General features: G+C 40.4%; 2 protein-coding genes across 10 annotated transcripts in view; one reads left to right on the top strand and one right to left on the bottom strand.

Annotated features, from left to right (window-relative positions):
- The window catches only part of LOC112557423 (protein split ends-like), a 45,670-nt gene extending 37,354 nt beyond the window's left edge, over positions 1-8,316 (top strand). For all 4 annotated transcript variants that reach the window (XM_025227253.1, XM_025227252.1, XM_025227251.1 and 1 more), the window contains 6 exons: positions 211-1,940; positions 2,273-2,405; positions 2,801-3,864; positions 4,072-4,275; positions 4,747-4,905; positions 6,966-8,316. In XM_025227253.1, the coding sequence (XP_025083038.1) occupies positions 211-1,940; positions 2,273-2,405; positions 2,801-3,864; positions 4,072-4,275; positions 4,747-4,905; positions 6,966-7,094 (3,419 nt within the window). In that variant the 3' untranslated portion in view covers positions 7,095-8,316. The remainder of the gene's footprint in view (positions 1-210; positions 1,941-2,272; positions 2,406-2,800; positions 3,865-4,071; positions 4,276-4,746; positions 4,906-6,965) is intronic.
- LOC112557427 (dopamine beta-hydroxylase-like) lies at positions 8,070-14,759 on the bottom strand. Of its 6 annotated transcripts, none has more exons than XM_025227270.1 (10): positions 14,735-14,759; positions 13,083-13,253; positions 11,941-12,054; positions 10,478-10,667; positions 9,849-10,052; positions 9,508-9,633; positions 9,103-9,191; positions 8,789-8,891; positions 8,540-8,706; positions 8,070-8,451 (listed from the first exon to the last, which is right to left on the bottom strand). In XM_025227270.1, the coding sequence occupies exons 2-10, from the start codon at positions 13,251-13,253 to the stop codon at positions 8,335-8,337; spliced, it is 1,281 nt and encodes a 426-aa protein (XP_025083055.1). In that variant the 5' UTR covers positions 14,735-14,759; the 3' UTR covers positions 8,070-8,334. The 6 variants fall into 6 exon arrangements, 5 of the variants coding, with proteins under 5 accessions (XP_025083055.1, XP_025083053.1, XP_025083051.1 ...); XM_025227268.1 differs by lacking the exon at positions 14,735-14,759 and adding an exon at positions 14,584-14,607; XM_025227266.1 differs by lacking the exon at positions 14,735-14,759 and adding an exon at positions 14,042-14,541.
- Positions 14,760-15,567: the final 808 nt, after the last annotated feature.

The raw sequence follows: 15,567 nt of genomic DNA, 5'->3' as shown, positions 1-15,567 counted from the left end.
GAATGTGTGCTTGCTCTTTGTCAAGTGATCTTAGATTACTATTTTTTAATTAACTTGCAGGAAAGTATTTTTAGAAAGTATTGTGTAAAATGCATCTTTGAATCTGGTTGCAGTTTTCCATGACAGCAGGAAACATTCTAAACATTTTGATTTGCACTTGCATTAGCAGCTACTGAAAGGATAACTAAATGCATTTGTGTCTTTCAACAGGTCAGAACAGTTCTCATGGTATCAAAAATATGTCAGGATCAAAATTTCCAACCATGGATCTTGACATGAAAGCCGAATCATATGGTATTCCGCCAGCATTGACATGCAAGTCAGGCACAGATATGTCAGTAGGCTCTGTTCTGTTGGGAGAAGCAGTTAAATTGGACATGGAGACTTGTTTACATGGAAAAGCTAGCAAAATCAAACAGGAAGTGCACATTGGATCAGCTAGCTATGGAGAGTTGTCTTCAAATTTACCCCACAACTATTCATCTTGTTTTCCACCAGGAAGCATTCAGAGTCTAGAGTCTGCTGCAACAGGTGGAAAGTCGAGTTCCCAGATTAAACAGGAGACAACTCCTGTATCCACAGCGGCATGGCAGTCTGTTATTACAACTGCTTCAGTTACTCACAGCAAAATGTCACCACAAATTGTGGAGGTTTCTCAGTCAGGCATTTCATCTCCAGGCCAAGTTCAAGGAATGGCTGAACTCAATTTGCGGTCAAAGAAACCAGAAGGAATTCGTCAACCCCTTGAACAAATGACCACCCCCTCAAGTCAGCATCACCAACCTCAAGCACAGCCAGGATTGACTTTTGGCAGAAGTGGGCTGGGAAGTGCAGAGGCTTCTCTGGCCCACATGACACTCTTGACTACCATGTCCCAGCCAGTGGTGTCACTAGCAGCAGTGACTGAACATGGTCGTCGCAGTGGAATGTTTGCCTTCCCCGTTTCACGAGAGCAGATGTCTTCAGTTGCAGGATCAGTGTTTACACAAGCAGCCTCTCAAGAACCGCGGTACACAACATCTAAAGTCTCCGGTGCACCAGTAAATGTGATTACAGTAGGACAACATGGCTCAGCAGTTTCTTCAGCTGGGGGTATTGTGACACACAAACATGGACCACACACTGGGCTTCCATCGCCAACCACCATGCCCCCTGTGCCAGCTCTAGTGCAAGCTCCTCATGCTCAGAGCAGTCCAAAGCAGCCACCAGGAATGACCAAAAGCTGGCCTGGTGGCATGCAGCCCAGTGCTAGCTTGCTGGCAGGGCAGCAGCAACCTATCAACACTCCACCACCTCCTCAGATGTCACCCACGTCATCCATGCAGCCCCAACGTCCTCAGAGTGTACAATTACCTGTCATGCCACACATGGACCCTAACCCATCTCCAGTTTCCCTCAGACGTCCCCCAAGTGCCCACAGCAGCCAAACTGTACTAAATGCAGGGAGAGAGAGGCCTGGGTGCCAGCCACCACACCAGGGCGATATGCGACCTCCTTCTCTTCCTAGTGAACTTTTGACACAAGGTCACGATCGAGAACATCTCTTGCAGGGACACATTGCAAGTCTGCACCAGATACCAGCTGTAATGCGACAAGGACTTGCCCCTCATGGATTTGTTGTTGTGCATGGGGATCATGGGGTGCAAGTTATCCCACACTCATTGTCTCCAATGCCACCCCCTTCACCCCATGCACAGCATGAGGCATCCAAACTTGTCAGTAGTGCTGCCAGTATTGTTAACTCCAGCAGCCAGTTAAATGTCACAACATCAGTGACACCTCCTATAACAAGTCACCTGCTCGGTCAGCGACGAGGCTCTCTACAGGATCAATCTTTGTCGAAGATGCCTCCATCCTCTACTGCAGGAACGTTATATTCAGGAGTTGTTGCAGGCCAGCCACGTTCATTGTCTCCCAAGACAGCTAGTCCTGTTGGGCAGGTGGGCAGCATGCTTGAAAGTTGTTTATATAGATATGTGTGTGTAACTTTGGCATAGTTTTTTTTAAATTTATCTTACTGTTCACACCGAAAATGTAGAACACTAAATCTAAGATTTAGACAAGATGTGCAGTCTTAAGAAGTCTTGCTTGTCTGATTCTTTGTTAAATGTTTCTTTACATTTCATCATGAAACTTGTAATCAAGTTTTACCTGGTGACAATAGCTTTTATGAATTAAAGCACACTGTTATGCAAAGATTTGTTTGAGAATAAAGCATAACTTAAAATAATGTTACCTTAAAACACTGCAGCATAGTTTTACTATTAAACAGGTAATTGAGCGTTTGCCAAACCCAATAAGACCCATGGACTCACTGCCTGGACCAGGAGGACCCACCCAAGCTCACTGTCTCACATCATCTCCAGTTCATCAGGACCCCACTCTTGTTGTCAGATATCACAAAGGTGAGAGGCCAGACATGGGTTTTGAGACCTGTTAGAGTGGCATGATGACTGTTTTAAAGACTTGTATTTCCACTGTTAGGAAAATAAGGATTAAATTATAAAGACAGCTTGCTAGTTGATGCACATGCTTTATCTCCTTACCTCACTTTATGACAAGGATTGTATAAGTCTTTTTTTTTCTCCCATTCTGCCTACACTACCTTTATTAGGTAACAGTATGCTGGTTTGTTATTGATGATGATGTCTATTTGTAATGCGCATGTATCCATTCAGAAGAATGCTCATTGCGCAGCAAAAAACAAAAAAAAATAAAAAAGAAGAAAAAGATAAAGTGAACAAATATATAAAACACCAGAAAAGTTATTGAAGTCTTTATATTATGCTGAATTTTTCAGATGATGGAAGTTTGCGGCCAGTACAACCGCCTGCTGCACATAGTTCCCATGAAGTGATAATGATGCATGGATCCATGGTAGATCAGCAGCGCCAGATTTTGATGTCACGCAATGCAGCACATGAAGTGGCGCGCAGCATGGTTGCACGTGGTAGTGGCTCTGGCCGAGAGCCCCAGGAACATGGCCGAAATGTAGCACTTGTCCAGGAGTTAGTTCGTACCAGTGCTCTTCAAGATGGACCTAACAGGACCTCAGCAGTAGGCCAAGAGGCTGCAAGAGCAAAGGAAGCAGCCAGGAAAGAGATGTGGGTTGCTAGTGGACATGAGCCAGGTGTAGGCAGGCCTAGTCAAAGCATGGAGCGCAGTTTGCAAGAAGCTGGGCTTGCTGCTCGTGTTGTTCAAGATGGCAGTCACAAAATGTCGCCACTTTCTTCCCACAGAGAAAGTCAGATGTTAGGTCTTACTTCTGCAACATCCTTGATACAGCAGGTACCTCTTAATCTGGCAGACCCAGACTCACGTAGTTCATCATCAGAGATACGAGGTGGGGGCAGCTCAGGAAGTAAACCCTCACCATCACCTTTTAACATGACATCTGGTCCCAATTATGTGGACCGAGGTGGTAAAGTAGGTGAGCGGCAGTCACTTGAATCTGCGTTTGTGTCACCAGCTGGAGGTGGGCCACCTAATGCTCATAGAGAAATAAGACCACCACATTTGTATGCTGCTGACATGCAAGTGTTTCAACCACCACCACCTTTTGGCATGGGTGTTGGTAGAGTACAATTTGACCCCCGAACGATATATGGCTCTCAGCATCCTCATCAATTTATCAGTAGCAAAGATGCAGTGCTAGGATCCTTCCAAAATTTTATTACAGCAAGCCAGATACATCAAGATGCAGAGCGACTGATTAAGAAAGGAGAACTTCCTCCATCAGGACCCCTACCAACTGGCATTGCATTACCAATGGTGCGTTCACCTTCACCAATACCATCACCTTCTCGAGGTTTACTGACAGAAATGGTTGGACATCACATTTTGAGGCTGCCACCAATTCTTGGGGTAATAATTGAAGTTAATGCTTCAGTAAAATTATGGTTCAGTAGACAAAAATGAAATTTGGGAAAATATCTGTGGCAATAACTAATAAAACAAATGATACAAGGAATGTGAAGTGTTTTAGTTCAAGATAATTGGAATTTATTATTATTGTAGAAAACCTATGAAATAGTGCCTTAAATGTTTGCTCATTCTGTACATGGATTGCAGCGCTACCCATTGGTGTGGTCAGGCATGTTGGCCCTGAAGAATGATCAGAGTCACGTCCAGATGCACTTTGTGTCAGGATCACGGGAATTGCCAGATCAGGCTCTGCCACAGCCGCTCATCTCTGGGGCCTCTTTACCTCTACGTATCTCACAAAGGATGCGCCTGGAAACACCAAACCTTGAAGGGGTGACCAAGCGCATGATTGTAAGTCTCCTGGCCCAAATACTGCTTCTCTGTGGTGTTGGAAAATGAAAATATTTCCAGTCACAAAAAGAAATGTATACACATTTACTGGCTTATAGACAGTTATGTGAAAGGTGGACTTTTAGTATGAAGTTGTTATTTTACACATGTGCGTGTGGACATCTTGCACCATCAAACTTCAGGGGCTGAGTTTATGGTCAGGGTAGTATAGTGGTGGAGTTTGGTTAGGATTGACTTCAATTTTTGGTTGAAATTTTGTTGGGGAGCTGGAAACTTTTATTTGGGAACTAAGAAACTCAAGTGAACTGGTAATCTCTCCTTAGTTGTCATGCCTAGTTACCCATAGATGTATATAGTTTGATTCACCATAATGATGGGAGCATGTGTAGGAGAGAAAAAGGAAGATGCATGTTTCAGGCATAACGTTTATTATGCTAGTGTGTAAGACAAAAGCCTTATAAAATGTTTCAGAATGAGAGAGATTACACTTTGCTGCTGGCTGTGCCCAGTGGACATGATCAACTTGATGTCAATGAACAGACTAAAAGTCTGACCATTGGCTTCATTGACTACCTTCGCAGCAAATTAGCTGCTGGCATTGTAAACGTGTCACAACCAGGATCACAGCAGGTAGGCTCGGAGAACGTAATTTAGTATAAACATTCATGATTTTAAAGAAGCGATTTCTGGCATAAAACAGTTATAGGCGGATGTGACAAATATGGAATGAAGATGACTGTTGCACATGTCCAACTCTTCTTATGATTTTTTTTTTATTCTTTTCTTGCATCAAATCTAATATTACTACTCTTTGATGATAAGGGAGGATATTTCTATTCCCTATCCCCTGGCCCATCTCAAACATGATTCTTGATCAGCTGACTCATTGCCTACCTTCAACAAAATATTGATTGGTTGACTATTTTAATTATTTCATAAAGTAATTCATAGAACAATTCCTAAAGGTACCAGCAGTTTCTTCCCTTATTGATGAACAGTGTGATGTCTTTTATAAAATTACAGTGCAAATCAGGCACTGGCTGAGAAAATCTCACTTAGAGGACACGTTAAACATAGCAGCAAAAAAGAATTATTTACTTGCAAGCTAACATTTTGAGCTATTTTTATCAGTCATTGCAAATTGTCAGAAAGGCATCCTGCATTTTTGTCCATACCAGAACATGTACTAGAAGGAGCATTTGTCTTATTGAACTTGGGTAAACGATGCGAGGGTCATTCAAACAGTTCTGAGCCTCACCCAGAAAGAAGAACCATAGCTGAACATTTTTGTTGTGGTAACACACTACCACTTCCTATAAAACTAATATTTTTATTTTCATTTGTGGTGCGTGTGAGGCCAGTGCAAAGATGAAGGGTAGTCTGACAAATCTAAAAATGGACAAAACAGAGGCCCAAGCAGTCATAAAGTATCTGCAAAAGATACGACACCAAAGGAAACCTACAAGGACATGGTACAGACACTTTCTGAGGACTCCCCTTTCTATGCAACTGTAAAGAAGTGGGCTGCTGAGTTAAGAAGGGCAGGTCAGCACAAAAGACTCGGCCAGGTTGTCCAAAACCACTGATGATCAAGTTGATGCCATTCACTGTAAGGTTTTAGATGACAGATGACTGTCCAGCGGATAGCTAATTCCATAGGCATTAGTTCTGGTTCAATCCACACAGTTTTAACTGAGATCTTGGGGATGAGCAAGCTGTCTGCAAGATGAGTCCCAAAAAATGCTGTTGCCAGAGCAGAAGCTGCAAAAGGTTGACATTTCCAGGACACTTCTGACTGTTCCAGGCTGACCCTGAGAATTTCTACCACAGATTAGTAACAAGATGAAACCTGAGTTGATCACTTGAAACCTGAATCTAAGCAAACAGTGGAAACACTGTGGTTCTCCACCCCTAAAGAAGTTCAAGCAGGCAGCGTTAGTTGGCAAGGTTGATGGCTTCTGGAGGCATAATCATGATAGACTGTCCGGAAAAGGAAAAAAACTATTCATGTATGCAACATAATTAACTCAACTGAAGGAAGCAGTCAAGTTGAAACTCAGAGGGAAGCTGAGGGCAGTTGTTCTCATGCTTTAGTTCGCTGTCAGGTTGCAGTAGGTGAAGCAGCCAACTGTTGCTTTAAATTGCTACCATATCCCCCTTTACTCACCAGACGTAGCTCTGACTTTTACCTGTTTCCTAAACTCCTATTCCACCTATGTGGTCACCATTTTACTGTGAAGGAGTTTTTGATAGTCCAGGATGCCACCTTCTGTGAAGGGATTGCAATGATTGAGCATCATTGGACCAATTGCATTAATGCAAGGGGGACTGTGTTGAAAAACTGTCTTGTTTATGCAACTCCTTCTGGGTGAGGCTTAGAACTTTTGAATGATCTTCGTATGCTATGCCTGTACGCAAAGTAACAGGCATGTGAAATCATTTGTTCCCTCAGCAGTCCAACCAGAGATGAATTGTCAGTTCTTTGCAATGATGTAGGTGCCTTAAGAATAGTCTAGATATAAATAAGATTGGGTGTTTTAAGTTTCTCTGATTCACAACCTTATCACTTGTTTATTTTTGTATCCGAGTACACTTCCTGAGTATAATTGGCCACTGGGATTAATAAAGTTGGTCATTATCATGTTTTACTGTGTCAGCATATTATTTCAAAATTAATTTGTGTTTTGCAGGCTGCATTTGTGGTCCATGTGTTTCCGCCATGCGATTTTTCCATGGATGTTGTGGCAAGGCACAGCACAGGTCTTGTAGAGCAGATTCATGACCTTGCCCATGTCATCATTATCATCACTACTGTGTAAAGGACTCTTCAGTGCCATCGCCGACACTTGCTACCCAGTGGTAGGAAGATGGTGATCCAATGCTATGTGAATCTTGACAAGAATATCAGATAGAACCAAGATCATTGGTCCAAGCTTATTTGTCTGTAACTGTTGGTAGAAAAGCCATTCTGGTTTTGTTTCATTATGAAGGCGAAGTTTTACCTGTTCAAATCCACTTCTTGGGATTATATTTTATTTAGGAAGGGTGTAGGAACTGTCGATTTCCATGGTGATGAACATGTGACAGAACAAAATGTTAGTGGAATGGCAGAATGCAAGTAGGCAAAATGGATTTTGCCAGCCTGAAAAGGGATTTGATAAAAAAGATAAAAAAATAAAAGGGGGGGGTCACAGTTGCTTCGTGCTGTTGTGAATTTCACTGCTGTGTATATTGGATGCTTACATTGTTTTGCAATGCAATTTCATATCAGGCAGGAATAAATTGTAGTGTGTAGACTGTACTTTGTGCCCCACAGACAGGAGAAGGGGAGAAAATGCCCTGCCAGAACACCAAAACTGAACCAAAAAGGCAGCTATAGTGTGAGATGCATTGTCATGAGTGTGATGGTGTTGAAGATTTGTTGACAGATGTAAAGTTGTGAATATTTGTGGTCATCCCCACATTTAATGTGTATATCTAGTGCAAGCGTGCAATGCTTGTTTTTGATGATCTCAGGCAGTGTTACTGGTGAGCTTGCATAAATGACTTTTAGAAAGAATGAGAGGAGAGAGTGAAACTGTAAGACAGAGCGCTTAGTTGGAAATGGTTTGTGGAATCCTTAAACAATGTAAAATGCTCAATTGGGACCTTGTACTTAGATTTAAGGTACACTGCTATGTTAGTTATACTGCTGTTTGTAGATTCAGATGGTATGTGGCAAAAAAAGTCTATTCAGTATTAGGCATTTAGTAATGAAAGTGTGAAAGATGGATTTGAAAGCGCACAAGCATGAATTTGTTTTATTGGACCTGTGATTTTTTTTAAAAGTGTAAGTGATAATTGGATATGCTTTCTGTTGCGTGTGGCTGGTAGAAATCATGTCGGTAAATGTACTATTATGTTCTGGAGTTGGCAGCATTTCTGTCAAATTGATGTTCAGTTTATTTTTGAAAGAAAAATGTATATTTTCTGTGTGTATTGTGTTTGTACATATAGCTTGTTGACAACACTGCATGATGTGATAAATGAATGGGAAAAAAATGTGTTCTTTATCAAATGTTACATTATGGTCGACTGAGTGCACTGCTTGATATAATGATCCTGTACAACAGCAGTCTGCTTCCAACTGGGTAACGATGGCAGGATGCGAGTCTTGAAGTAGTGACCAATTCGACCCTGCAATGCAGTCAAACATATTGGATAAATACTGCAGCCGATAAAAAATGTTCTTCGAAATAATAATTGTGCACAAGTTGCAGCTTACCTGCATACATTTGTGATCATACAGAGAATTCATAGCTTGTACACAAGTGCTCTTAAGATCACAAGAGATGTCAGTTTCATGGTTGTTGCAAGCCTCTTGAGCAGCGGGTAGAAAATGAGAGATTATGTCTTGCTGACCCCGACTAATGCAGTACAAATATTCAGAATCTGCAAAAAAGAAAAAACTTTTACCTGCAGGAAGTTAATGAAGAGTTTTGCTTAAATGGATTTAGATAAAAAATTTTCTTACATCCATTTGGAGCACAGTTGACTTCATGCACATCAAATTGAAGGCACTGATCAAATCCATGGACCAGAGGAAAATAGGAAATAAATGCATAGCACATCTCACCCTGAAAAGAATATAATGCAAACAAACTATATGTGATGGAGTTATGTGCCTTTCCCCACCACTGCCCATAGAGACAATAGTGGTAGGTGTTATATAGAAAATGACAGTGCCCAATTGAGCAGCCTATGAATAGAAATAGATCTGGAGAGGATTAAGAGTAGCATTAAAATTACGTTTATTGGCATGACTGAATATATAACTTGAGCACTCACATCAGATCCCTCACCAAAGTAAATAGTCTGAGTTCTCTTCTGGGCACCATCCTTTGAGCTGAAAAGGCACGTCAAGCGCAGGTAGTCGCCTAGTTTCAAGAAAATGTTATTTAAGATAAGAAGAATTTTCTTTGATTTCTTTTAACTATAAGACTTAATTTTAAGCATGGTTAACTAATAGTTTAGGCACGAGTGTACTAAAGCAAATGTTGGTGAAACATGATATCTTGAGCAATAAAAAAAAATCTGCTTGATAGCTTAATAAAACTATATTCTGCAGATAAGCAATAAATGCTGTAAAGAATAAAAGCAGGACATGAAAGGGATGATTGGAAAATAAGTAAAGGCTGAGCAGATAAGGTTCTACTTTCTTAGATTAACTTTTTAAAAAAAAAGGTATCTTACCAGGTAGAACAGTTACTATGTTGTCAAGGACATGCAAAACAGGGTGGTTGTAATCGTAGCTATCATCAAACAAAACTTGTGTTGTTGTACCATTGCTGTGGACTACTTCCAGCCAACCTCCTGCACCTGCAAGCAGAAATCAGCACAATCAGTGGTCAAAGCAGGTAAGAGTGGCCAACACAGTGGTAAAAACTGGTCAGAGTAGATAGGGTGGACAAGGAAACCTAGTGGCAGGTAGTTTGACCAAAATAAGCAATGTTGAGCTCAATTAGTAATTTGCATAATAGTAATGTCTATGCTAAATGAGTTCATGTCAAACACAAGTTAGATACTGAACTGACCAAGGTAATGCATGTGGATGTGTGCCGATGTCAGGTGAATGGGGTGTGGCAGAAGCTGTTGAGTACACTGCCCACTGCAGCCCCCACTCACAGCATGGCGCAACGCACCCGGTGGGATTTCCACATCTTGCTGACCCACCTGAACATGGCCAAGGTTGTATGGACGCAACTTGGAGGTGAAGTATACTCGCATGCCAGAGTTATCTGAGAACAGCATGTTAATTGCAACAGCAGTCTTGTAAAATATTATGGACTTCTGAAAAAAGCCATTTAATATCTGAGTATTAGGTGTTGAATCTTGACCCAGGATTTCAATAATGCAAATTCTGTAGCTTGTAACTGCTTTTGTTTAGATGAGTTAGACACATGTTTATAGGTTGCATGTTTATGTTTGAAAGTACAGTTAGTTTTGGTAAGAATTAGGGTTAATTTTTCCAACTATATTTTGCTACCCAACTTTTTCATAATATTTATAACATGACACTGAAATACTGCAGACAGTAGCTTAATTCAGGAAAAAATACAGCATTTAAATACATAAGTATAAAATAGGTATACATAATAATAGACCATGTATAATCCATATTTAATGGATTTACTCTTAACAAGAACTAATTTGTCCCATTTACCAGTAAGACCAGACTTGAGAGCTTCATTATTCCAATGGATCTGTAGCAGAAGTTGAGAACTCTCACTGCCTCCAAAGCGAACACCAGCTTGATTGTGAGAGCAGATAACCCCTTCAATACCCATTGACCATTGTGCCATCCATGTTCTGCAGTGGTTATCATTACTTCCACACTGGTGTTTTTCAAACATCTGAAAACACATATCTAAAATTTAAAAGGGCGCAGGCGCTACTGTCTAGCGATTGCGGTCGACACGTATGCCAAACTAATTCAGCTGTAAATGATATTTAAGGAATAAATCTTCCATTATCAAAATTCATGCAATTGTCAAAAATCCAAATACCGTTTGTGTAATTTGTTTAAAAAAATCAAAACTTATATATCTACCACAAGCCATATTTGAATGCTTAGTGAGGCTTCTTTACAACAAACTGGAGACTGTCCCCGCAGACTGGTGGTGTACTTGGCATAGGAGCTGAAAGTCTAAGGTTTGTGGTGTCTTTACCCACTCAGCAGCCTAATCAGGCAAGGTGAAAAGTAGAAGAAAAGATCAGGCTACATGCCATACCCCGGACATTGTGAAACACTTTATTACAGTTCACTGCCTATGTGGACACTTGGGGATGGAACCTTAATCCTTACTTGTACCAACAAAAAAAAAAAACCACAAACCAACAACAAACATGGGATAATTTTTCTTAAAAAGCACTCATTTCCAGTATTTTTTTATTACGTCTCAGCATGTTTGCACTGATGTGTGAACTCAGTCCTTCAAGCTTATGCTCCATCATATCAGCAGAACAAAAAACAAATAATGTAAGTTCGTGCTGTGCATTTAAATCATTTTACTGACATTAATGCAGGAAAGGCAGGATGCAGAGCTGCAGGAGGGGGCGCAATTAAACCCTTTTAGTAACACATACAAATATATTACAATGACTGGCTCATAACTGAAAACTGTGAAGATGACAGTGGGTAAAAATTGTTTTTTTTATTATTGTTGCTCTGAAATAAACATTAGACTAAGAAACCTACATATTTTTGGAAAGGAGAAAACTTGAACTTTGCAATAAAAGTATTGAAAATCAACTTTCCCGTGCTTCCTGGCAAAGCCACGACTGTGGCCAGGGCCGTGCTTAGGGGCAGGCGGACGAGGCATCTGCCTAGGGCCCTGCGCTTCAATGGGCCCCGCGCTTTTGATTTTGATTGGTAACTAGGCATATGGAAGTGTAGTCAGCCATATCACATTCTCGCTGGACACGCTTGGAGACAGAAGGCTGCTGGACACCGAGGATTTATCGCGCATGAACGTTCGTGCATTGAGCTATTGCTGGATTTATGTGAGGGCCCCGCACATGCCCTTTGCCTCGGCCCCGCGGGGGCTAAGAACGGGCCTGACTGTGGCTCATCACACTAAGAGGGTTAAGATGAAGCAAAACTATAAATTATGCGAACTAAAATACCTCATCTGCCATTCCAGAACAGCTGAAGAGAATCATGTGATGCATCACAGCCTTGTTTGCTATCAGAGGCTCAAAGGCTACTGCATGGTATTCTTGATCTTTTGGAAGAGGAATCTAAAGAAAGAGAAAAGGGTTTCAACAACTTCACTTAATCCTAGTTCAGAGTCAAAATTTATTGCTTTTATATCAACGAATCTGCAATTTTCGTTCATTAGAGACAAAACTGCTACATGTCCAGTCTCAATTTGGTTGTCAAAGATATTTATATTCATTACTTTTTTGTGAACAAGTAGAATATTGTTCAGTAAGACACAGACAAATCACCTGACTTTACATTATAAATAATAATAATAAAAAACATGATTTATATAGTGCACGATCATGGTCATGAAGGCTCGAGCATGCTCTCAGCCCTTGAGACAAGATACATGGGCAGCATGTGAAGGATTAAGAATTGCGCAGACAAGTAATAAAAGACAAACACAGAAGATGCAAAGAGGAATTGGAACAAGCAGTAAGGATTGAGAGTTTTGTGAATCTGCATAAATAAACAAGTGGATTTATAGAGAAAAAGTAAAAGAAAGGGACAGAAGGTGGACTAGCATTGTGGATTGTTGTTGGGTTTGTTAGTGTTTTACACCATGCCAGCAGCTAAGGCTATATCACACCAAGTGTTATTAGGAATAATGCTCATAGAAGAGATGTGTTTTTTACTGCATGTTTCAAGGATCTGATGGTGGATAGGTGTCAGATCTGGAAGGGGAGAGTTTCCCTATTTTGCAGCACAGTAACTAAAACATATGTGGTAGTTCTGGTATAGGAATACCGTAGGGTCATCAGAGAGCAAAAGGAATATCAACTCTTATGTTAGCCATGCTGTTTAATGCTTTCAAAAAATTTTTTAAGTTGAAAATAATGGTTTGAAATTTTCTTGCACTTAACACTTGTTTGAAATAAACAATGCTGATGAGCACATCCATTACACTTAAGTGGACAACTAATCAGAATTTATAGTTATTTTTAGTTATGCAAATTCAAATAAATATAAATTATTTCTGCAGTTCAGAAAAGATGAAAACAAAACTTTTCATCTTGATTGTAAATCTACAGGCATCTAAAAAATTAGGTAGCTGAAGATTTGCCTCAAATGCTTTGCATATGTAGGTTGTTAATGAAGTGCTTGGCACATCCATGTTTGGAAGACGAAGATCAAAATATTGCACTGTAGGATCTTGAAGTGCAGCACAACTGGAAGATACTGCTGCAAGTGCAGGTGCAGCAACATTCATCAAAACTGTTAGTATGCACAGCATCTAAGAGAGATCATGAAACATTTTTTGCCATTGTAAATTAATATAGTATGGTATGTCTTATAAGGCTACATAATAATAGAGAATAAATCCTTCGATTTTTAAAAACCCTCCTGTATACCATCCCCCAAAAACATGACAGAAGAAAAACAACCAAAGCTTAATTGTGAATAAAGTGCGAGTGAGATGTGTTCTTGGGCGGCCCCAAAAGTATGGAGATGAACTTAAATCTTCAGAGCAGGAAGAATTAAGGCACACAAGTGTGATTTATTCAAAGCTTCCAACATTTTATCATCAGAGCATATCATTATCGTTTACACACTTTAGCAATGGACAGGCCAGGATTTTATAGGTTATTTCCCTATTTACTAATACATTTCATTAAAGAGTAAGACAAAACAAGTGCCTCAGTACATATTAAAAGTTGCCATTTACTTGTTTTTTATATACAGTTTATACACCCGTAAATGGTTTACATTTTCTTGGGTCTATCAATCGCCTCCCAGTGTGTAGTTTTAAGCCTGCAATCAGTGGTTTTCAAATTATCAAACAAAACTTGAGGTAGAGACGAAAATGATAACCTACATGCCTAAATAGCTTGTGTTTTAACACAATGTGAAATGCAAACAAGGAAAGTTCCTACCTTTGACAATCTCAACATGTCTCTACCCAAGAAATGGCAAAAGAAGATAAGATTACTGCTTATATAGAGTGACACGCCACCTGTTGGGTATACACAAATAATAAAAAGACTTCTAAAACAAAAAAATGATAGTCATATCGATCTGTACCTTGATTAAGACAGATGCTGAGAAAATAAAATAAATGTTGTAGTCTGCCGAGCTGCATTTCTCACAAAGTACTAGAAAAAGAAATTGTACAGTCAGCAGCATATGGATGTAAGAGATGTTCAAAGCTGATAAAGTTTTGAGAGTTGACTGTCATGATACGCAAGTAATTCAGCTTTACCATTTACCATTCCTCAAGTATTTGCTAACAAAAATGTTTACGTAAAGCCAGCTGGATGCGCTTATTTTTCCTGTTAAGTTCCCCACAAAGTGATAATTTTTCCTGCTTTGAAAACAAAAGTAATTAACATCAAAACAGTAGGATATTTTTTCACACTGTGTAAACAGGTAGACGCATTGTTCACATCAAGTTTTCTTCCACGGAAAGTTTTGTGAAAACAAAAGAAAACGAAATAATTTGGAAATAGTGGGGTTTTTTTTTTTGGTGTCTCGGAGTAGCGCCAGCAATGCAACATACACAGAAAACAACTTATAATTTCAAAATTATTTTTCGAATACGTTAATGTGTTAGTAATTACAGTTACCCTATGCATTGAGCGTGTTGGTAGGCAGATGCGAACGATGAAAAATTGACATGCTGAATAAATATTATTCTTTACAATACGCCCGCTTCTAACTAGGAGTTAAACATATAACATACACACACGAGTCTGTCGATCATCACCGAAAACAAACCTCTCGAGCGTACCAGGAGCGAAATTCAAATCACATTTGCGGTCTAAGGTAGGCAATCACTAGCAAATGGCTACTTTTTGTCTGGAAGAGTTCTCTTCCCGGTTCTTGCTTAGCGCCTTTATAAAATTCTTCGCGAATTCCATATAATCTACGACATACGCATATGTCAGACGCAAACCAGTGCCAGTGGACCTGCATGACTGTTCGACAGCTGGTATCAGTCAAGGGATGAAGGAATGAAAATTAAACTATTGGATGCTTGGGACAAAACAAATGTGCCCCTTATGTCGTTTTTGTTCTTTTTACAATCCCTTTAAAAAAATGATGACCAATGTACTAATGAAGATTGATATGACAGACAGTCATGATGAGGAAGAGAAGATGATAAAAAAGGTACAGGTCATCCTCTAACGGTCTAACCCAGACCTGGGCAAAGGCCGGCCCGCGGGCCGGATCAGGCCCGCCTCCTGTCTCTGACCGGCCCGCCCGCCAGTATATATATATATACAGTATTGGGTAAAACTGAGTTAACTATATTAGTCTGACCCTCTAAAACCATCCCAATTTCTCATTCGGTCCCTTGGGAAAATTAATTGCCCACCCCTGCTCTAACCTATTCAGGTCGGGGGAGGGGGGGGGGAGGTTAAGAGACCTCAGGGCTAGCTTTACATGAGGGTGGTGCCCATCTCCTCTCCCTCACTGCCTTACCTTCCCCAACCTCCAAGGGGTTGGGTACCCATTCCCACCAGCTGGGTCGACTGGGGAAAGTTTGCTGCGCTAATTGAGCATTGAACCAGCGCGCTCTCAGTTCAGACGCCAGTGCTCTAACCACT

Source organism: Pomacea canaliculata, linkage group LG2 (genome assembly GCF_003073045.1).
Source record: "Pomacea canaliculata isolate SZHN2017 linkage group LG2, ASM307304v1, whole genome shotgun sequence".
NCBI classification, from domain to species: domain Eukaryota; kingdom Metazoa; phylum Mollusca; class Gastropoda; order Architaenioglossa; family Ampullariidae; genus Pomacea; species Pomacea canaliculata.
Note: the sequence above shows the minus strand (reverse complement) of the source record. Positions and strands in the feature narration are given on the sequence as shown.

Excerpts from the sequence above, each read along its gene's own strand:
- LOC112557427 (XM_025227266.1), bottom strand. The coding sequence starts at position 14,143 with ATGCTGCTGACTGTACAATTTCTTTTTCTAGTACTTTGTGAGAAATGC. Across the intron at positions 12,055-13,082 it reads ACATATGCAAAGCATTTGAG|ATTCCTCTTCCAAAAGATCA; the intron begins GCAAATCTTCAG and ends CTCTTTCTTTAG. Across the intron at positions 9,192-9,507 it reads CATAGTAACTGTTCTACCTG|GCGACTACCTGCGCTTGACG; the intron begins GTAAGATACCTT and ends TCTTGAAACTAG.